This window comes from Rhodnius prolixus, unplaced genomic scaffold, assembly GCF_049639745.1.
Source record: "Rhodnius prolixus isolate KJV_2025 unplaced genomic scaffold, Rpr scaffold_8, whole genome shotgun sequence".
Lineage (NCBI taxonomy): Eukaryota > Metazoa > Arthropoda > Insecta > Hemiptera > Reduviidae > Rhodnius > Rhodnius prolixus.
This window is the reverse complement of record NW_027411593.1, coordinates 5,232,611-5,255,815: the sequence shown is the minus strand read 5'-3', so window position 1 is coordinate 5,255,815 and position 23,205 is coordinate 5,232,611. Positions and strand designations below refer to the sequence as shown.

The 23,205-nt window shown below is 32.4% G+C and overlaps 1 protein-coding gene and 1 long non-coding RNA gene across 4 annotated transcripts in view; one reads left to right on the top strand and one right to left on the bottom strand.

Moving 5' to 3' along the window:
- Positions 1-23,205, bottom strand: part of LOC141450752 (phosphatidylcholine:ceramide cholinephosphotransferase 2-like) — a 67,099-nt gene that overhangs the window by 31,765 nt on the left and 12,129 nt on the right. The window contains exon 1 of one of the 3 annotated variants that reach the window (XM_074121500.1): positions 6,653-8,123. The exons of the other annotated variants lie outside the window; for them this stretch is intronic. Coding sequence (XP_073977601.1) covers positions 6,653-6,711 — 59 coding nt within the window. The 5' untranslated portion in view covers positions 6,712-8,123. Of the gene's footprint in view, positions 1-6,652; positions 8,124-23,205 lie in introns of those variants that run through there. 3 annotated transcript variants of the gene reach the window in all.
- LOC141450757 (uncharacterized) lies at positions 1,180-12,243 on the top strand. Its single transcript, XR_012456291.1, has 3 exons — positions 1,180-1,251; positions 4,755-4,837; positions 11,877-12,243. It is a non-coding gene; the product is annotated as an uncharacterized lncRNA (long non-coding RNA).

Below are 23,205 nucleotides of genomic sequence, written 5' to 3'. Positions count from 1 at the left end.
GCCTCCGCCATTACACCAGCCGTGCAATCCAGAGCAAACAAGATAGAAAATAGAACGAATAAAATTGGCAATTTATTATTTTCTTTTTTTACCTCATAATTTCTCTGCAATTTTCTTATTTTTTTTACACAGCCTTCTAGAAATAGCAACCAAATATGTTTAAAGATTTTATTGATGCCCTGATTTTTTTTTTAGAAGGAACTACTTCTGTTTTAAGATACATATCAGTAAATTTTGACACCACAAATATAACTAATCGGATATAACGTATATAACTAATAGAACAGCAAAAATTTTAGCTATACTTGATAAGGCCTTATCTAAGAGGATATGACGTACGATATCTAAAAATTTTACGCGAGCGCGTACTACTTACTCTAACTCATTTTTTTGTTTTAAATGATTTAAGGCGCGTAAACATCTAAGGTTATTGGCGCCCGCAGTTTTCTTTCAGAGCCCTGCCGGCCTCCGGACAGTGTTCTCTCGTTACAGACAACACTGTCCAATTGTAAGAAGCTCCTAAAAAGAGAAAATCTAAGGGTCAGCAGCTGGATTCAAACCCGGGATCTCCGCGTGGGAGTCCAGTACGCTAACCGCATAGCTAATCCCTTCCATACAACTCTAGTTATTATTATTACAGTCGACTCTCGATAATTCGAATTTTTCGATAATTCAAACTCTACAGCTGCTAACTTCGGTAAATCGAAAAAGTTCAGTGTATTTCGATTCGCTTGATAACTCGAAATCCTTTTCCCTTAACAACAGGGAGAGAAGGCTCTATAATTCGAACGAGGCCGCTTCCCCTCTTTATAATTCGAATTTTCCCTAGTAATGTTTACTTCTCATTTTCCGATCATTGTTCATTTCCTGCGTAATGTTTTCTTCGTTTCAGCCCAGTTTAACTTTCCAATTCTCTTTCTTAGTTTGTCACGAAGGGGAAGTACGTCTCCCTTACTGTGTCCGACAAAGAAAAAATTATCGCGGCCGTGAAAAATGGTTCGAAAAAAAGAAGATATCGCCAAAACTTTCAATATTCCACCATCAACGCTTTCTACAATTTTAAGCCACTTGACTAAGTCAAGCCACATTGTAACAAAAAACTGTTCATTTTTTAAATTAGGTACATATGTATATTTATTATTGTATATTATTATTTATTGAAATGTTAATACATATGTAATTTTTTGTTCTTTTTTGACGTTTTCATTATTTTTACTTTTTTACTTGAGGCTATATATGTCTACAACTTAGGTAAGCTCATACGTATTTTCAATATATTATACATATATACATAATAAAAACTCTTAATAATTCGATTTTTTTCCCCCCTTCTTGATAATTAAACTACTTGATAATTTGAAGTCTCGATAATTCGAATTTTTCTTGTAGTCCCTTGGATTTTGATTTATCGAGAGTCGACTGTACGTATTATACAGACTATTTGCAGTCTAACTCCATCGAGTAGTAGAAGTGACGCATAAGTAGTAGTACCATGGAATACGGCAATAACATTTTGTTCAAAAGCGATCTACCGGAAGAATAGCTATTCTACGTCATACATCCCGCATCTTGATGATTGAGACACCAATGAAACGGAAGCTAATTGACGTAAGGCATCGCTTAGCGGAAGTTAGGGGAAAATGTTAAAATTGGATTTACATAGAGATCGTGATTGTATTGGAAAACTCTACGAAGGATTAAATAGCTGAGACTAATTATTATTATTTTTTTAGAAAAAAACGAAAACATTTGTACATTACATCGAAAATGGGACTATAAAAGAATGGCAATAACTCACTCGCCTAGAAGTGAAACTTAATTGAAATATAATGCGCAATCAGGGCAAGAACTTTAAAGAAAATCGCTGCCGTTTTTGAGAAAACCTTAAAAAACTAAACTTTTTTTTTTTTTAAAAAGTGGTTGTTCCGGCTGGACGATTTAGGTCGTGTGCAGTAGTGCCACCTTAACTTTTGAGTACACATAGCATACGCAACAATTTGTAAAAAAAAATCCTTTTTCGTATTCAGGTTAACTTGAAATGGATACTTCCGGTGGCAACCAAAACTCTGCATAATTCTCATATTTCCTTTTTCTTTATCTTTTTTTTTTTTACGCGAAATAAGTTAAATTAAAAAAGTTTAAAAGAAAAAAAACTGCCACCTTATCGATTCTTAGATTGAGAGAGATATCGATAAAAAAGAACGGCGCCAATCTAAGAGCACGTTGCCGCCAATACCAAGGCCTGCTAGATAGCAATATAAACAACACAAGTTCCATGATTAAAATGCATGTTATCGCTAGTGACCGACTTTCATACTATTTAGTTAGGGAAAAAGGCTCATTCGCCATTAAAGGGCTTCACCTCCCCCACCACCTTCCCTCATTAATAAATAAATAACTGTGCGCTTTATTGCGTGTATTGCCCTCATTTTGTCCGCCGTGGGTTTCCATTAACAGATGACCTAGTTTTATTTAATTTGGAAACACTCCAAGTATTGAAGAAAGTGTTCTAAAGAAAAATCTGGAAAATAAGGAATACAATATCAGCTGCCAGAAATAAATAAATAAATCTTTTCTATTTACTTACGAATATATTTTGGTGAAAAGTTAAGCCCAACTTAATGTAAAGCACAGCGCAGTGCAGTGGTGACGTCACCATTCTGTGGCCCTACAATTTTCCCAATGAACCATGGGCAAGTGTGGGAGTCCCATAAATTATGGGAACTAACTGGAAAGTAGAAACTACAGTTCATCACGTAGAGTTCTTCAGAAGGAAATGTCTGTTTTTGAGCTTCCTCTGGATACGAAGAAGTAAGACATCATGCTAGCCATGCGGTTGGAGGGCGAGGCGAGGATGTATTGCGGTCCTATGTCCCATTTCCGGTCTAGGCGTCGGATTTTATTTAATATTCTGCCAAACTACTTATTTTCCACGTCAAACCAAATCTCTGTTACGGTGCGTTCGACGTATATACTCGTCGTGAAAAATATAAAATTGCCATTATAAATAAAATCTCCGCATTAGAGATTGGGGAATTACGCACACAAATAGAAGCTCACAAACCCTTGTGCAATGCCCGTTTTTATACCTTAGATAGAGGTTCTCAGACCTCCGAGTTCGAGCATGATTTCATTTTACACAGAATTCAAAAAGCTCTTTTCTTCCTCGTGCAAAGCTCTTGCCCATCTCTAGTTAACTAGAGGCAATGCATAGCAGTGAAGCGGTGCAAGATTTTTGAAAGAGCACAGAATGCTCGTGGTAATCTCAAGCCCTCCCAGAGAGATTGCAGAAAAAGTCGCTTGCACAGTGACTATTACGACCATTGTAAACTTTTGGTTGTTTTTGCCCTGCGTTCGACACGTGTATACTACGTCATTGTCGTCAACTGTGAAGGTTTTTTTTTTTTTTTTTTTTTTTTTTTTTTTTTTTTTTTTTAAACTAAATTCCACGTTTAATTGGTTAAGTTCGTGCATCTTTACGCCCATAATACACCAGACTATTCAGTTAGTCTAACCAAAACTCGAGTTTTGGTACAAGATCCTAGCTTGTTCTGTTTAGACCATCTTTAGTACTTTTTGAAGAGCAACTTATTCCTCAGCTTTTGGGCTTAATCCCAAAAATCACGTAGATTCGCCTTAACTTATCGATAAATCTTTTCTTATGTTCATTGTCGCTAATAAATAACGTTTCTAAGTTGATAAAAGCGTCTACAGTATTTCCCGAGTGGTAAGTTAACCTTAAGCACCTTTACAGCTTCCGTTGGTCTTAGTTTCAATGGTGCACTGATCTTCTTCCTCTGACGCCATAACCTTCCTAAATGAGCATTTCCTATTACACTGCCACTGACAATTTCCCAATACAAATTTTAGACTTTCTAAAATGTTTTCTAGGAAATGAATTTAAATTATTCCCCCATCTTGAGTATATATACACAAATGACGAATTATTTTGTTTATTCAATGATTTCAATTTTAACTAATACTCACAAATTCACACACAGACACACACACACAAATCTTATCTTGTTATACCGCAATAATAAAGTGTACAAAGTTCACTGTGTGAGAGCTGGACATTTTTAGGTTATAATGGGAAGTTTTGCTGATTTAAGATAAGTGACTTTACAAAAATGTTTTTCTGAAGTAAATATTTACTTATTAGTGGATAATTACTAGGCTAACTTACAGCAAATTTACTGTTTTACTATAATGCGATGTTTAATATTACACAAAAATTACTTTCTGTTACACTACACAAAGGAAAAGGTAAACGTGTAGATTTTCTATTCAGAGACTTAACCGGAAGTGTCCGATTTAAGGTCTTCTGAATCGAATAAAATTGGTTTTACAAATCGATCTTTCACTCTCGTATGTTTCCGCCGTAACTATTCAAAAACGAAAAATCGTGTTAAGTTCAAATTTAATATTTCGCTTAAGTGTAAAATTTTGAATTTATAGCCGAAGTATATATTATTATTATAATTTTTTATTGCTACTATACAGAAATATTCCATACGATGAACGTGAATATTGTGAAGGAATAACTAATTAAAATCAATATAAATAACAATCCAATTGAACATACTTTATCGATTACTCACGATATGATATTAATCATTTGTTTGTCACACAATAAATGTCACCAATAGTTTCATCATTATTATTGTGATTACTGTTTATACAGTTATAATAAAATCCATTTGAACTCCTTTAAAACAATTTATAAAATTGTTTTGTTTTTTTTGTTTTTCAAGTTCATCGAGTAAGGAGTAAGGAATAAGAAATAACATAACCTAACCTAACCTAAAACTGAAGAAAATCGATAGGCTTTTCTAAGGTATTCCATACAGAATAAGATCTAGCCAATCCGCATAATACTAATAATTGTAATCCTGATTCGTAGCCACTTAGTTCAGTCATTTGTAGTTCTAACTTCAACAACTATAAATCGCTAGCCTCCTTATAATAATTAAATTGATTATTCCAAAGCTTATTTATTATTTTAAAGCGTATTTTAGTTACTTTATTTTTTTGAAATAAATAATCCGCTCGTGTCCAAGCAAACAGCTGATCTAAAATATACTTGAAAGCATCAAATAGTCTAATAAATAAAAGAAACGTAAAATAACATCATCACTGTCCCTAAGATTGCGAAAGCGACTTCTGCGAGATCATTTTATAAACTTATTTTAGAGAATAAGTAATTACTTATTAGTAAATTATTACCAAGGTAAGCGCACTTGCTTTGCATGATCACGTGCGCTCATATAGCTAATACGATTTGAATTGATAAGTAAATTATAAAAATTAATTAACCACAGAAAATTGTGAAATTTAAATAGCCATAAAACGGTAACGAGCAGAGATAATTCTGCGATAATAAATTCTATACAGTAGATAAACAGCCACTGCTTATCAGCGATGTGTTTGTCATCTTTTGTCACAAATCATCATCTATACATCTATGTCTTGACAACTTTCTATTTTTTGTTATACAAAAACAGTTACGTCATTGTGAATATCTGTGAATAACCCAGTTCAACCATACATTCACCATTTCTCTACTTCACCCTACAACCTTCAAAACACACAACATACACCATTCATCTGGGTGCTCTCCAATCCAAGGATCGATTTATGTGAGCAACTATTTTGATTTAAGGTGCCCTAGGCTAAGTCTTTTCTAACTGCCAATCAAAAAAGCCAAAAGAATATGAAATGCTATCCATAGAAGATTTCTGGATTGAGCCTTCCGGTTAGAGGCGCCTGGGAGGGATAATATAAACGTCTTCACCTCGCGCAGACGGAGTTTGAGATATAATCGTGGTTATATTGATGATCGTAGAAGTTACTTAGGTGGAGTGGTACCCAAATTGAGAAAGTAGTAACCTTGGTAGTACCAACGATATGTTAGTACTTATCCACTTAAAACCTCCACGTGCCTTCATCGTACATTCCTTCAATATATGTACATGTACTCAGACGGCATTAAGTAAGAAAGTTAAAAGTCCAAAAATTTGACGTGATTATTCTATCGACCGCTATAACGCGGCGATAGGCGAGCGGAGAAAAAACCAGCGAGAGTGATACTATCGATCTAGTTGACGTCACCAGTAGACGACGACCAAGTCAATGATAGGCGGCTACGCCCACGCATGGACGCGCAACAAGACTCCCATGAATGGAATGGACCAACCTGTCCACCATACCATGCTTACAAATCTCATCCAGCATTCTGCCCTTTGTACCAAATTAATCACTCTTAAACACAGACTTAACGTCAATATGCTAAATTGGAGAAACATTAGGATAGGATAAAAGGCACAAACAAAGAACGAACTAGAGATTGAAAAGGCAAAATGAAGCAAAAATTTACGAAGAACGAGATTTTTAACAATATAATCTGCATGAAATTATTAAATTAAAGATTATTTAAATAATGACAACTTAAATTGGGTTCATTATTCTTTATAAATGAAAAATTTACGCAAAAAGTTGCCTTTGTTCAAAATAAAAATATGAATCGAGACAGTTTAATCGATTCTATCACCACAAAAAAAAAAAAAAATTAAAAATACACCACCGCCAAAATTGAGATCACCAAATAATTGAAAAGTATTATCGATACTAACAACAAATAATTAACACTTACCTTAAAAGGGCACGTCTCCATTTTTCACCAGTTTCCACGACAATTAATTGTAAACGCATATCGGCTAGACTCCTCGGTACATAGCTAATACATTCCAGACTGTTGCTTAGAAATCGAAACAATGCTATATCTTGTGTATATCGAGACAGTCTGAACGTCTTAATAAATGGGGGTCTCAGCGTAACAAGAAGTTAAAAGAGTTTATTATATATATTTATTTTATTTTTTTTTTTTTAAATTGAATTTATATTAAAACTTCTTATCTTTAAGTATTTTCTTATCTTTTATTATAAGTTATATTAGAGAGAATCTTTTTTAATAATACAGCAAAATAATTGTTTCAAATTCAACAGGTATAATTTATTTATTAAAAAATTAATATTAAAACTTTTAGAGTCAAACTAGCAAGAGAAAAATTAATTAATAACCAAGACGTCACTCTTTGTTTAAATTAATTAACTTTTTCTATTTTATTTATTATTCTTTATAATTATTTATTGTTATTATTGTTTTTGTTTTGTTTTAAAGCAGACTTCAATTAATAAATTTAGGCCCAAACGTTTTATTATAAAAATACTAATAACAAGACTATTGTTTTTTTTTTTCTTAATAATAAATGCTTAAGCATAAAGTAACACGCATAAGAAAAGCCTTTTATTTGTAATTTTACTAAAATAAATTTATTAATTATTTATTTTTAAACTTTTAATACCAAAAAACAAAAGATAAATTCTTTATCACAGTCAAAAAATTATTTTAAATCACACACAGCAAATAAAACTTAACTTTTTTATTTATTATTTATTATCTTTGTATTAATTTTTGTGGTCCCTTAGATTCGAATGTTTTTTAATGTACTTTTAAATGTTAAAAAGATAATTATTTGGTCATGCAAAGTATATAAATATATATATAAAAAGAATGGAGTTTAAAGAAAGCGCGTGCAATATTTAGGTGCCTTAAAACAAAGAAATATAGTTAAAAGGGCGTGTTCTGGTTAGTTCAGGGCTAGTATCTTTTTTGTCGATGTAAACAAAGATTTTAGTTTTTTTTTTTTTTTAAAAATTATAAAACGAAGTTATTTTTTAATTATTTATTACGCAAATTTAAAAGAAAACACCCGGGAAAAATACACTTCACTTGATACCGGATTTTGGTTTTTTGTTTTATTTTTCTAAACGTAGTATTTATTACCTCTTCCGCTTCCTTACAAAGTTACTTTATCCAACAAAAAAAAAATGTTAAATGAAAAAAACTATTTTTGTTTTTTTATATTTATCTTCAGTTCCGATTAATACAGAGATATATAATATATATTATAAATTGAAAATAAAGGGCTCGGGCACAGTGCAGAAGAAAGGAGGATTGCTAACCTACTGAAAAGGGAATAAACCAAGTTTGAAGAAGTACGCATGCCCAATGAACTAGACCCGGCACTATGCCAACCCGTTCAAATGAACGAATCTTCCCCCCAATGACATCACATGTTTTTTTTAATTATCTTTCGACATCTGTTTTATTTATTGATAACTTTAGTATCAAAGTTACATTAAGGAAAAAAAAGATTAATTTACAATATATTTTTTTCAACATTATTAATTTATGAGAGAATAATTAATTTAAATTTAAAAATTTAGGATTATATATTTAATTTCTTTTTTCAGTGATGACGACACAAGCATGACGTCACCTACTATTCAATTAATCTAATTTATTAAGTAATACAACTCAATTATGAGTCATCTCCATTCACTGGTACAACCTTCTATGTATGTATCAGGCTATGGTATACTCTTATACTTTGGATGCCACAGATATCACCATATTTAGTGATAGTAGAAGCGCCTTAAATGCCCTGTATCATTGGAAGTTGGCATCAGCCAATCATTTAATAATTAACATTGCCGAAGCTCTTTTAAATCTGAAAAATCAAGGAAAGAATATTAAGTTTGGTTGGTGCAAAGCTCACTGTGGTATTAGTAATAATGAAACAGTAGATTTACTTGCTAAGGAGGCCAGTAGTTCTGGTGAGTACTTAGCGATCCCTCTTCCGCCATCAGATTTAAATGGGCTGGGTTAAAAGAAAAATCATGGAAAAATGGCAGTGTAAATTTGAAAATTCGGATAAGGGCTTTTTATAAAACAATGGTACCACAGGTTAACCATAAAGTATGGTTTAAAGATGGTTATTTTGGTAAAAGAATTGTTACCATAATAAATAGAATGCGAGCAAACCATGGTATTTGTAGGTCATATTTGTTTAGAATAGGTAAATTGGCCTCTCCTCTGTGTAGGAGATGTAATGAAACGGAGGATTTTGAACACGTAGTTATGGTTTGCCCTAATTATAGTAAAGAAAGGGAAAAGTTTCTTAATGAGATCACAAGATATTGCACTGTTCCCCTCTATTTTAAGGAGATAATATTCTCAAATAATGTCTATGTGTATTCTTCTTTGGTAGAATTTATTAAACAATACAATGTTTAAAAACCTATCAGCCAGTTATTGCTAAACACACATACGAGGGTCTTTTGAAAAGTCCGTGCAAAAATAAAAACTACTTAATTTTTTGGGGTATACCTTTTTTATTTTTCAACATAGTCTCCTTTTAGGCTTATACACTTCGTCCAACGCTGCTCTAGTTTGTTGATCCCTTCCGAATAATAGGATTTGTCCAAGTCTGAAAAATAGCCATTCGTTTCTGCAATCACCTCCTCGTTTGAATAAAATCTTTTTCCCGCCAGCCATTTCTTCATATTGGGGAACAAATAGTAGTCCGAGGGAGCCAAGTCTGGAGAATAGGGGGGGATGTGAAACGAGTTGGAACCCTATTTCCATTAATTATGCGACCACAACTGCTGAGGTGTGAGCTGGTGCGTTGTCGTGATGGAAAAGGACTTTTTTGTGGGCCAATCGTAGGCGTTTTTCTTGCAGCTCGGTTTTCAAACGGTCCAATAACGATGAATAATATGCACCTGTAATAGTTTTACCCTTTTCCAGATAGTCGATGAGGATTATTCCTTGCGAATCCCAAAAGACAGTCGCCATAATCTTTCCGGCCGAAGGAACGGTCTTCGCCTTTTTTGGCGCGGATTCCCCCTTGGTAACCCATTGTTTAGATTGTTCTTTGGTCTCAGGAGTGTAGTGATGTATCCATGTTTCATCCACAGTGAAGGAAAGACGCTTAAAGTCCTGTGGATTCTTCTGGAACAGCTGCAAACCGTCCTTGCAACACTTCACACGATTTCGTTTTTGGTCAAGCGTGAGCAATCGCGGCACCCATCTTGCGGATAGCTTTGTCATGGCCCAAATGTTGATGCAAAATATTATGTACCCGTTCATTCGAGATGCCCACAGCACTAGCAATCTCACGCACCTTCCACTCTTCTGTCATCCATCACCATATCATGGATTTTATCAATGATTTCTGGAGTAGTAACCTCAACAGGGCGTCCAGAACGTTCAGCGTCACTTGCTGCCCATATGGCCACTCCGAAAATTTTGAAACCACTTATAAACTGTTCTAATCGAAGGTGCAGAGTCACCATAATGTTTATCAAGCTTCTCTTTAGTCTCCTCAGGCGTTTTGCCTTTCATAAAGTAGTGTTTAATCAACACACGAAATTCTTTTTCGTCCATTTTTTTGAAAATCACTCGACTTCCTCGATTCAAACGAATGCCAAACATAAAGAAATAGACCGATCTGGCTGAAACTTGATGTGTGTTCTTCCAAGAGATGCTACTAACTAAACATAACCTCGATTCGCGCCAGTAGTGCTATCTCTCTGACTTTGCACGGACTTTTCAAACGACCCTCGTACAGTTAGTTGTTGATTGGTTAATAGTGTAAGCACTGATACCGTTGAAAAAAAAAAAAAAACCTATGTAGAGAGGGAGATTTCTTCTCCACGTTTTTGAAACGTGAAAAGTCCTCCCCCCCACGTGAAAAGTCAAAATTTTCTTTTCCGGATACATCCACAGAGTAAGTGAATGCATTTATCTCCAAAAAAAATGATCTGGATGATTTGACACAAATATATATTTGGACAAGAACGTATATAATAAAAACAAAATTATATTTCATACAACTGCTTCTAGTAATATTATTTATTATACCAAATATTAATGATTGCGTAACTAGTGAAAAACACAATTGTCGTAACAAATAGTTTTAGCAAATCGATGAGGTCAACGACAACGGGAATTGTTTGGATAGAAAGTAAGAAAAAAAAATCAATGGGCATCAATAGAACAAATTCTTATAAATCAATGCCTTAGTCAAACTTAATATATTGCACAATCTTCTCCAATCAATCACTGCTAGCAAATAGCATTTAAATTCTTTCACTTTTCTATAAGCAATGTTTTAAGTAAATTAAATTAATTTATCCATATAATTATTCCCAACAAGCTTTGAAGTTTTTTATTATATACGAATAGTTTAAAAAAACAGTTTAAATTTGCAGCAATGCATGGAATAAATTCCGTATATTAAAACTGTCCGGTAGGACAGTTGTATAAGGGTTGACCATCAAAAACTGCACGAAAAAGCGTAACGTTGAAAAACACCCAACTTTGACAATTTTTTTCTATTTTTCTATAAAAGATAAAATTCCCAAATTTTCTTTAAATTATTGGGCAAGCCTTCCTTTATAACTGTAATTTTTTTTTGCAACAACTCAGATCTAAAAGGTTTCGAGAAAAAAGATGCTGAAAATGAGCAAAAACGGCTTTTTCAAAAAATGTTCTTGTTCTTATGTAATGTGTTCTAGGAACAATTTTAGAAAAAATATCAAAAAATCGAGAACAATCCATTCCGTAAGTGTAAAATAAAAAAATAATAATAAAAACGTTAAAAAACTGAAATTTATTACATTAATGGGTCTATTTTTCAGCGACTAAAGAAAAAATATTTTCTAAAAATTAAATACGATTGAGAAATAAATTAAACATAAAGGTTATAATAGAAATGCGACCAGCACAAATCGAAAATCGAGGCCAGCTGTTCGATTAGTTGCAAAAGGCACCAATAGATGTCATTAGCTGGCAGATAAAATATTGGTTCTACACAATGTGGACAAGCGAACTTTTTTGACAATTGTCTTTTTACATACTTATGTATATTTCATTGTATCTTTATCAACAAAGATTTTATTAAATTTTTTGATATTAAATAAGTGTAATTTAAAAATTATGCATTATATATTTCATTTTTTTTTTTCAGTGATGACTACTCAAGCATGACGTCATCTACAATTCAATTCAAAAAAAGGATGTGAGTTTTGAAAAAATAATATTTTATAGCAATACCACACATTGACCTAAAAAAAGGTCGAACAGCGATTCATTTCGTTCGTGTCAAATTTTAGGTACAGATTTTTCACACGTAAATATCGGTTTGGAAAAATTCTTGCGTATGAAAATGTTGATTTTGCAAGTAGTACGTGTGTATGTGTGTGGCAAAATATCTTAACAGTGGAAAGTGAAATTTTAGATATCAATTGGGTGGGCCCTACCATGTCACCTGACTTATTACTGAATTTATTTTTTGTTTACTTTTGTTGAAATTAAATCTTAAGATAAATAAATAATCGGAGTATGAGAAAAAATGTATAAGATATTTATGATAATTTTAGTAATTAACTTTTTAATTATCCTTTTAAGTTTATTTTTATTAACTTCATTATGCAATCTATAAATAATATTTTATTGCTCACTGAGGGGGGGTATGAATCAGATTATATTAGATCATAGTTGATATTAATTATCTTAATTTATTGGCTAGATTCAGAGCGAGTGAAAGATTTTAAACTAAAGACTGCTTCGAATCTCCATCATCTCCCTACAGAATCTGCAACCTAATTTTTCCGAGAAATGCCCTACGAGTAAATGTACGGGGATTTGCTCTTCCGGACTTTCAAATCATTTTCCTGCCTCCATCATTTTAGATTTTTCAATTTCCCCCTTGTTAGTGGGAGGTGAAATTCGTTCATATTATGCTCCTTAGCACCATGTCTTTGTCCTAGACACTTAAGGCTCTCGGCTAGAGGTTGTTGACACATTCTGAACAACCCAATCGCGTGTTCCCTTGATGCCAGAGAGAGATTCACTGCTCCATTCTTTCACAGTTCCTCGAAGACAAATATTGCCCCCTTTTTTTTAAAAAAAAATAATTCTTTCCCTAAACTTCATAGTCTTGATAAATTGTAACTTATGGATTTTAAGCACAAGAAGGAATCATAAAATAGAAATATATGATATCCCAGGATACGCTAATCAAAATAAAAACTTAAAGGGCTAATGTTAAACACTATTGCATTAATGGATACGGCTTCATCTAAACATCCTTCATGGTGAGCAAATAGAGTTGTACATCTGCCATCAGCAACTGGTTTCTATGGCAACTATGACGTCAACGCCATGCTGCTTACTGATCATTTTTTTTGTGTCTTTTTTTCTCTTAAATAAAATTTGTTACCATAATTAGTGGCATTAATAGGTAATTAATGAAACTGTTTCTATTAATTGTGCCAAAAAGCAAGATGTTTCACAATATTAGCTAACGAACTGTCTAAGTAAGTCTAATTGATTACATTGATACGATTGGTTCATAGATACCAAATTAATTGGCGTTTCTAAAGGTTTTGTCCCAGCAGACAAAAAGATGCAAATGTAAAGCATAAATTTAGAAACGGATGCCTAACAAATTTCTGAACACAACACTTCCGCAAATTGACCATATCTTGCACAATTAAGTTATATAGAAAAAAAGAGCATACCTATATAATGTCTTTACAAAAATTCTCTGCAATAAAATATAATGTTTTCTAATTGCACTATTCATTGTTTTTTTAAGGTTTAATAAAATCAGTGAGATCAACTAGCAATTGTTTAAAACTATGTATAATATACTATATACACACAAATAATGTAAAAAGTACTTGCGTAAAAGATAACATATCCCTCGCCTCGCTACGAAAAGGAAACAGGAAACCAAACATTTTCTGAAACGGAAGTGGTTTTACTTCTTAGCGGAACTTCTTATCGGCTTAGACTTGTATTTGATTTAGAAATACTAATTTGAACAGTCCCGCAACTTTCTTTCACTGCAACTATTGCTATGATAGTTTATATTGCTATGATAGAGTAGGCTATGAATTGGTGGGGGTATTATAGACGGTTCCTTCCACATATTAAGGGAGAACGCTATTGCACTCCAGTTCTACAAGGAAGGATATAACCCTTTAGATCTAAGTCACAAATTATTCAGGATCTAAAACCAACTTAAAATCTTCTCTTTTTTTCCAGAAAAATGGATTTTAAAAAATGTAAAAGGTGGATCATCATTTTGGTGGATGAATTTTCAAGGAAGAAGTATAAAATGAATTTTCAAACAATTACTTTATGAAAATTATTACTACTTTAGGGGATCTTTATTGAAAAATTGTTGACAAGAGACTAACGCTTCCTGGCTCCACGACAACATCCACTTGTTCTCAAATAGATCACAAGTTAAATGCCAAAACATTATCCCCCCCACTCTTTGCTCGGTCATTCGCTTTGTCATCTTCATCGTGGTGTGAATGATGTCACAAGACTTGCAAATAATATCCATCTTTAAGGTGAATCTAACACAACTTATACACACCACATGTCGCAGCTTCTCTTCAGAAATAGGGCTAGTATAACTGAAAGTATCTTTTAACAAAACAAAAAAAAAATCTTTAAATAGTATGTAAGACATGATTTCTAAAATTAAGACATGTTACAACATGTTCTTATGATCACGGGGAAGAATCGATCTTATTCTATCCAATTCAACATATCAGATGACTGAATTCATGACAATGTGACCAATGAAAACTGCCCTTCTATTTGAACGCCTTAGGGTACGTTTACAACGGAGCTGTGAGTATAGATGATAGCAGAGATGATAACTGATAGAGTAAAATATAATCGCTGATTAGTGTGCACAACGGAGCTGTGATACATGCAACATGTCGAGTAGTGAAGAAGAGTTTTTATGTTCACCAGCAACAAAATGGAATATTTTAAAGAAAAAACGCTTTAGAAAATATCATGTACATCCCATAAATAAAAAACGAAGTACTTTGGGCGAATTTCACTATTTATATAAGGAACTTAGAAATTATCCGGATCGTTTTTTTGAATATGTGAGGATGGGTCCAACCACATTTAACTAAATTTTAGAAAAAATATGGTCAAAATTAAGTAAACGTAGGAAAAATTGTCATGGAAATCCTATAACTATAGAAGAAAAACTAGTGATAACTCTGAGGTAAGGTTATATTGAGGAAAAACAAATAAATACACATAAAAATAAATGTAAGCACGATTTAAAAAACAAAATATTGTTTAAAAGTAAATAATAAAATAATAACCAAAAATAATGAGTAAAGACAGCACTAATTAATTTTTCTACCTCCATTTTGAAGCTCCGATACTGGAGTTCAGCTAGCAGAAAAATGAAAAATTCAATTCTATCATCTATGCTCGTTTATAGCAGCGAGTATGAGTCACTAGTCGCAGCTTCGTTGTGCACGCTCACATAAGAATGTACTAGGTTATTCTATAAGCGCTGATGCATCACTGCTATCATCTCCGCTATCATCTATGCTCACAGCTCCGTTGTGAACGTACCCTTACACGCAATACATCTCTGTATTGCGTGTAGACTATCATGGCTAGTAAATATTTTTTTTTTTTAATGTATTAATTCTTGATCATAGGTTCGTGATATTTAGTGCTTATGAACAGGATTCAAGTACTGGTTTGGAATCAATTTGAATTTTGATTCAGATTCACTGCGCACGCCCCCAAACTGATGGTACAATGGTTCAGTTCCCTGACAACCCTGATCGAACACACAATTCAATTTCAACTTAGTACAAGCGAACATGAAAATTAGAAATCAGTTTGAATTCTGTTGGAAAACCTCACTGCGCATGCTCCGTAAAAATCTGGCAACCAGTTACGAGGTTCTGATGGAACCTAAATTATGAAATTGACCATTTTCTACGACTGTAGTAATCAATTCTTTTTAAACATTTTAACCGGAAACAAATTTATTTCAACCAACATGAGCTACGAATTAAAACATTCTTAACCAAATTCCAAAGTAAGGCAAACATTGGTTACAATAAAGGCAAATTTACATATGTAAATTTCTGTTGCGTTAATTAATGTATAGTTGACTGGTTCTTGTCAACTGCGATATGATATTGTCGTCGTTATATTATAATGGTTATCTATCAGTAATTAGATTATTTACTGTAATTATGTAAGTAAAAAATAATATCAAGTTAATTAAACAGTCAAAAATGGGTTAATTTATTTACTTCATGACACTGAACATAACTAGGCTATAACAATTAGTTTAGATAATTTTATTTCAATTTTTGTAGAATCAAATTTATTATTTCAAATGTTCACGGTAAATTTTCGTTTGGAGCCCCCCCCCCCCCGGGAGTATTGTATTTTGGAAAATAGCCTCAGGGCGCCGTACTCAAATAAGGAGAAAACCTAATCAGTAAAATGGTGCCAAAAAAAAAAAAATCGGAATTTTAGAAATAGAGTTAATTCTGTTTAAGGTTATATAAGTGGTAGAACTATACATTATAATCAAATGGTACGTTACGACACAAATGTGATTTTCACTGAATTTTCTGCCGAAAAAAATGTTTTAAATAAAAGTTTTAGATCTATATTAGGTGCCACTGTATTATTCTTATAAAGGAAATCTTTAGCCGAGAAAATTCTTGAAAACCAAAATTCTGATAGCGGGTACTTCCGGTGATAGGCAACCGAAATATAATATTGGAGCTCTTTATTCGCGACATGTTAAAGCTTAAGCTTTCACAGACATACTCACGGCACTGATTACTTACTTAGAAAAGCACGCTTTTTGAATTCAGGAGATATCACGGTTGAAAACTGAATAAAGAAAGTTTAGCACGATCGCAGCATGTCTTTCTCTCACTAGTAAGAGAACAGGAAAATCACATTTTCAGGTGAAACCCCCCCACTTCTAAAAAAAAAAAGGGTTAAAGCTCAAAATGAAGCTCTATTGCAATACTATCTTCTAACAAAGATGAGAACAAGTAGAAATAGCCAACACTAAAATACTCCAAGAATTTGATTTCCTCTTGATATGAAGAAGAGTGACGGAAATGGCAAGGTAAGTTCGACGTCATAACTATAGCAGCAAACCTAATCAGAAACACTAGCTTGGCAAGTGTCGTCTAAACAGCCTCACTAACTACGATGTAGCATTCATCTCAAACAATAACGTTCACAATATTGTGCTCTCTCGATTATGTGGCACACAAAATGCTATCACTTCAATACACACTTCTATTGTAATATTCTGCATATTTCTCGGTGATATTAATTCCATCTTTCTACCCGGACACTCGGTGAACAAATCTTCTTTTTTTTTTATATCAACATTTTTAAAAAACACTGCTCTAAATAACCAAGGAAATCATTATAGACTTCTGAACTTAATTAGCACAAAAAGAATTTCCATTACGAAATCATTTCCGGTTGGGTTGTATAGTTTCATCTCCCTCTCTGCGACTTTTCGTTTTTGGAAAATTTTATATACACACGCACAATTTATTAAAAAAAACACACATTTTCGCGTTTCACCATTCAAAACGAATACTTCCGGTTAAAGTTGGAAATAAAACGGAAATGATAAACTTTCTTCAGCTAGTAAGAGAATATAAAAAAGCAAAAAAAGAAAAAAAAAATGGAAACCGAAGTTTCAGCGCTTTATGTGAGTGCTTAATACTTTTAAATTTTCTTGAAATTAGCGACACAACGAAGTTCTCTGCCAAGTACTTGGACATAGCTCCACATTGCGATCCACAGTACTCAATAATTGAGGATAATACTATCCTCAAACCTATGTGGACTTACGGACTAGAGCTGTTGGAGTTCAGCCAAACCTACAAACATACGGACTGTACAAGACATTTCATTCAATCGAAACTCCTCCGACAGATAGCTGACGCTCCTTTCTACGGTGACTAACCTTACTCTTCACAACGACCTCAACATCCCCCATTCGTATACCAACTCGGCAAGGGGAAATATCAAAAGTTCCATACTGCTCTTTCTACATGCTCCAATCCTCTCATACTGCCTCTCGCTTCATCTGACATTCCTCAAAATTCTCTTCGCCGACAGAATCGTCAATGGCCCCAAAAGACTTCCTTCCAGTCTAAAAATCACTATCATCATCATCGATATCCTCTAAAAAATGCGACTAACTGTGTAGCTACTCTCCTTCTTCTCTTCACGCACCCTGCATATATCTACATCACGCATATTTGCTTATTCTTTGTATTTATATAGTCATTGGTAATTATTAAATAAAGTAAAGAAAAATAAGAAATCATCAAAAGTGCTTGCCGAGAACATCGCGGAAAACGGAAATATATATTCTTGAAATTCTAAATGCCGGTCACGCTAATTTCAATAACCTCGGAATGTGAGCGAAACACACGTAACCCTAAACCATAATAGAATGCCGTAGAATTATTGAGAATGTTTAAAAAAAAATCCATTAAAAAATAGAAACAACGGTCAGCGTGTTCATAATTTCTTCAATAACACGTTAGAGTTCACTGTCCCCCACATATCAATCAATATTTTATAGCTGAGATTATACTTCGGACTTTATATATTTATAATATAGTTCACGTGTTACCTGGACTTGGATTGAGTACTATTTCCGGCTATAAATACTAAAAATAGTACTTACAAAGTATCTATTTTGCTAGTTAATATTATATGAACCAATCCGAGTTCAATACCATGCAGGAAATTGAAGTATTGACGGTAAAATATTTAAGAGGTAACTCTTTAAATTAATGATATAGAACCGCTGGTTGGTTACAAGTTTGCTGACTTCGGCCAATTACAATTTTCTTCATCATTTTGTTTATGTTTTTATTAAAAAAAAAATGAAAACAATCTGATGCAACCAATCAGATGGCTTTCTGTTATTGCTAATCTCAAAGTTCTATCTCATTAATATCATCTTAAAAAAAACTTAAACAATAAAAGTTCATTGAAATTTGAAAGAATTCGAAAACCCGCCAAATTCAACCTTCTTCATCACATTAACTAATGCTGCTAAACCCATGCAATTTATACCAGTTATAGTGCTAACTTGTCACTACAAATCGGTTAAGAATTCATTGAAATCTAAAAAATACAAAGAGAGATACAAAAAAAACTTTCTGAGATTTGATAACGTCGAAACTGAAAACTTCGAAATTTCAACCTTCTATATCATATTAACTATTGCTACTAAAACCATGGCATTTATACCTGTTATAGTAATTTCTTTTCCCTACAATTCAGTAAAGAATTCATTAAAATCTCACCATTACGAAAAGAGATACAAAGGTTTGAAATTCGTTGATTTGATAACGTCCAAACTGAAAACTTCAAAATTTCAACCTTCTATATCATATTAACTATTGCTACTAAAACCATGGCATTTATACCTGTTATAGTGCTTTCCTTTCCCTACAATTCAGTAAAGAATTCCTTAAAACCTCACCATTACGAAAAGAGATACAATGGTTTGAAATTCGTTGATTTGATAACGTCCAAACTGAAAACTTCGAAATTTTAACCTTCTATATCATATTAACTATTGCTACTAAAACCATGGCATTTATACCTGTTATAGTAATTTCTTTTCCCTACAATTCAGTAAAGAATTCATTAAAATCTCACCATTACGAAAAGAGATACAAAGGTTTGAAATTCGTTGATTTGATAACGTCCAAACTGAAAACTTCAAAATTTCAACCTTCTATATCATATTAACTATTGCTACTAAAACCATGGCATTTATACCTGTTATAGTAATTTCTTTTCCCTACAATTCAGTAAAGAATTCATTAAAATCTCACCATTACGAAAAGAGATACAAAGGTTTGAAATTCGTTGATTTGATAACGTCCAAACTGAAAACTTCGAAATTTTAACCTTCTATATCATATTAACTATTGCTACTAAAACCATGGCATTTATACCTGTTATAGTGCCTTTCTTTCCCTACAATTCAGTAAAGAATTCCTTAAAACCTCACCATTACGAAAAGAGATACAAAGGTTTGAAATTCGTTGATTTGATAACGTCCAAACTGAAAACTTCGAAATTTTAACCTTGTATATCATATTAACTATTGCTACTAAAACCATGGCATTTATACCTGTTATAGTGCCTTTCTTTCCCTACAATTCAGTAAAGAATTCCTTAAAACCTCACCATTACGAAAAGAGATACAATGGTTTGAAATTCGTTGATTTGATAACGTCCAAACTGAAAACTTCGAAATTTTAACCTTCTATATCATATTAACTATTGCTACTAAAACCATGGGATTTATACCTGTTATAGTAATTTCTTTTCCCTACAATTCAGTAAAGAATTCATTAAAATCTCACCATTACGAAAAGAGATACAAAGGTTTGAAATTCGTTGATTTGATAACGTCCAAACTGAAAACTTCAAAATTTCAACCTTCTATATCATATTAACTATTGCTACTAAAACCATGGCATTTATACCTGTTATAGTAATTTCTTTTCCCTACAATTCAGTAAAGAATTCATTAAAATCTCACCATTACGAAAAGAGATACAAAGGTTTGAAATTCGTTGATTTGATAACGTCCAAACTGAAAACTTCAAAATTTCAACCTTCTATATCATATTAACTATTGCTACTAAAACCATGGCATTTATACCTGTTATAGTGCTTTCCTTTCCCTACAATTCAGTAAAGAATTCCTTAAAACCTCACCATTACGAAAAGAGATACAATGGTTTGAAATTCGTTGATTTGATAACGTCCAAACTGAAAACTTCGAAATTTTAACCTTCTATATCATATTAACTATTGCTACTAAAACCATGGGATTTATACCTGTTATAGTAATTTCTTTTCCCTACAATTCAGTAAAGAATTCATTAAAATCTCACCATTACGAAAAGAGATACAAAGGTTTGAAATTCGTTGATTTGATAACGTCCAAACTGAAAACTTCAAAATTTCAACCTTCTATATCATATTAACTATTGCTACTAAAACCATGGCATTTATACCTGTTATAGTAATTTCTTTTCCCTACAATTCAGTAAAGAATTCATTAAAATCTCACCATTACGAAAAGAGATACAAAGGTTTGAAATTCGTTGATTTGATAACGTCCAAACTGAAAACTTCGAAATTTTAACCTTCTATATCATATTAACTATTGCTACTAAAACCATGGCATTTATACCTGTTATAGTGCCTTTCTTTCCCTACAATTCAGTAAAGAATTCCTTAAAACCTCACCATTACGAAAAGAGATACAAAGGTTTGAAATTCGTTGATTTGATAACGTCCAAACTGAAAACTTCGAAATTTTAACCTTCTATATCATATTAACTATTGCTACTAAAACCATGGCATTTATACCTGTTATAGTAATTTCTTTTCCCTACAATTCAGTAAAGAATTCATTAAAATCTCACCATTACGAAAAGAGATACAAAGGTTTGAAATTCGTTGATTTGATAACGTCCAAACTGAAAACTTCAAAATTTCAACCTTCTATATCATATTAACTATTGCTACTAAAACCATGGCATTTATACCTGTTATAGTAATTTCTTTTCCCTACAATTCAGTAAAGAATTCATTAAAATCTCACCATTACGAAAAGAGATACAAAGGTTTGAAATTCGTTGATTTGATAACGTCCAAACTGAAAACTTCGAAATTTTAACCTTCTATATCATATTAACTATTGCTACTAAAACCATGGCATTTATACCTGTTATAGTGCCTTTCTTTCCCTACAATTCAGTAAAGAATTCCTTAAAACCTCACCATTACGAAAAGAGATACAATGGTTTGAAATTCGACGATTTGATAACGTCGAATCGGAAAACATCGAAATTTTAACCTTCTATATCATATTAACTATTGCTACTAAAACCATGTCATTTATTCCAGTTATAGTAATTTCTTTTCCCTACAATTCAGTAAAGAATTCATTAAAATCTCACCATTACGAAAAGAGATACAAAAGTTTGAAATTCGTTGATTTGATAACGTCCAAACTGAAAACTTCGAAATTTTAACCTTCTATATCATATTAACTATTGCTACTAAAACCATGGCATTTATACCTGTTATAGTAATTTCTTTTCCCTACAATTCAGTAAAGAATTCATTAAAATCTCACCATTACGAAAAGAGATACAAAGGTTTAAAATTCGTTGATTTGATAACGTCCAAACTGAAAACTTCAAAATTTTAACCTTCTATATCATATTAACTATTGCTACTAAAACCATGGCATTTATACCAGTTATAGTGCTTTCTTTTCCCAACAATTTGGTAAAGAGTTCATTAAAAACTGACCATTTCGAAAAGAGATACAAACGATTGAAATTCGACGATTTGAAAACGTTGAAACTGAAAACTTCGAAAATTTAACCTTCTATATCATATTAACTATTGCTACTAAAACCATGTCATTTATTCCAGTTATAGTGCTTTCTTTTCCCTACGATTCAGTAAAGCTTTCATTAAAATCTCACCATTACGAAAAAAGATACAAAGGTTTGAAATTCGACGATTTGACAACGTCCAAACTGAAAACTTCGAAATTTTAACCTTCTATCTCATATTAACTATTGCTACTAAAACCATGTCATTTATACTAGTTATAGTGCTTTCTTTTCCCTACAATTCAGTAAAGAATTCATTAAAATCTCACCATTACGAAAAGAGATACAAAGGTTTGAAATTCGACGATCTGATAACGTCCAAACTGAAAACTTCTAAATTTTAACCTTCTATATCATATTAACTATTACTACTAAAACTATGGCATTTATACCAGTTATAGTGCTTTCTTTTCCCTACAATTCGGTAAAGAGTTCATTAAAAACTGACCATTATGAAAGGAGATACAAAGGATTGAAATTCAACGATTTAAAAACGTCGAAACTGAAAAATTTGAAATTTTAACCTTCTATATCATATTAACTATTGCTACTAAAACCATGGCATTTATACTTGTTATAGTGCTTTCCTTTCCCTACAATTCAGTAAAGAATTCCTTAAAACCTCACCATTACGAAAAGAGATACAAAGGTTTGAAATTCGTTGATTTGATAACGTCCAAACTGAAAACTTCGAAATTTTAACCTTCTATATCATATTAACTATTGCTACTAAAACCATAGCATTTATACCTGTTATAGTAATTTCTTTTCCCTACAATTCAGTAAAGAATTCATTAAAATCTCACCATTACGAAAAGAGATACAAAGGTTTGAAATTCGTTGATTTGATAAGGTCCAAACTGAAAACTTCGAAATTTTAACCTTCTATATCATATTAACTATTGCTACTAAAACCATGGCTTTTATACCAGTTATAGTGCTTTCTTTTCCCAACAATTTGGTAAAGAGTTCATTAAAAACTGACCATTTCGAAAAGAGATA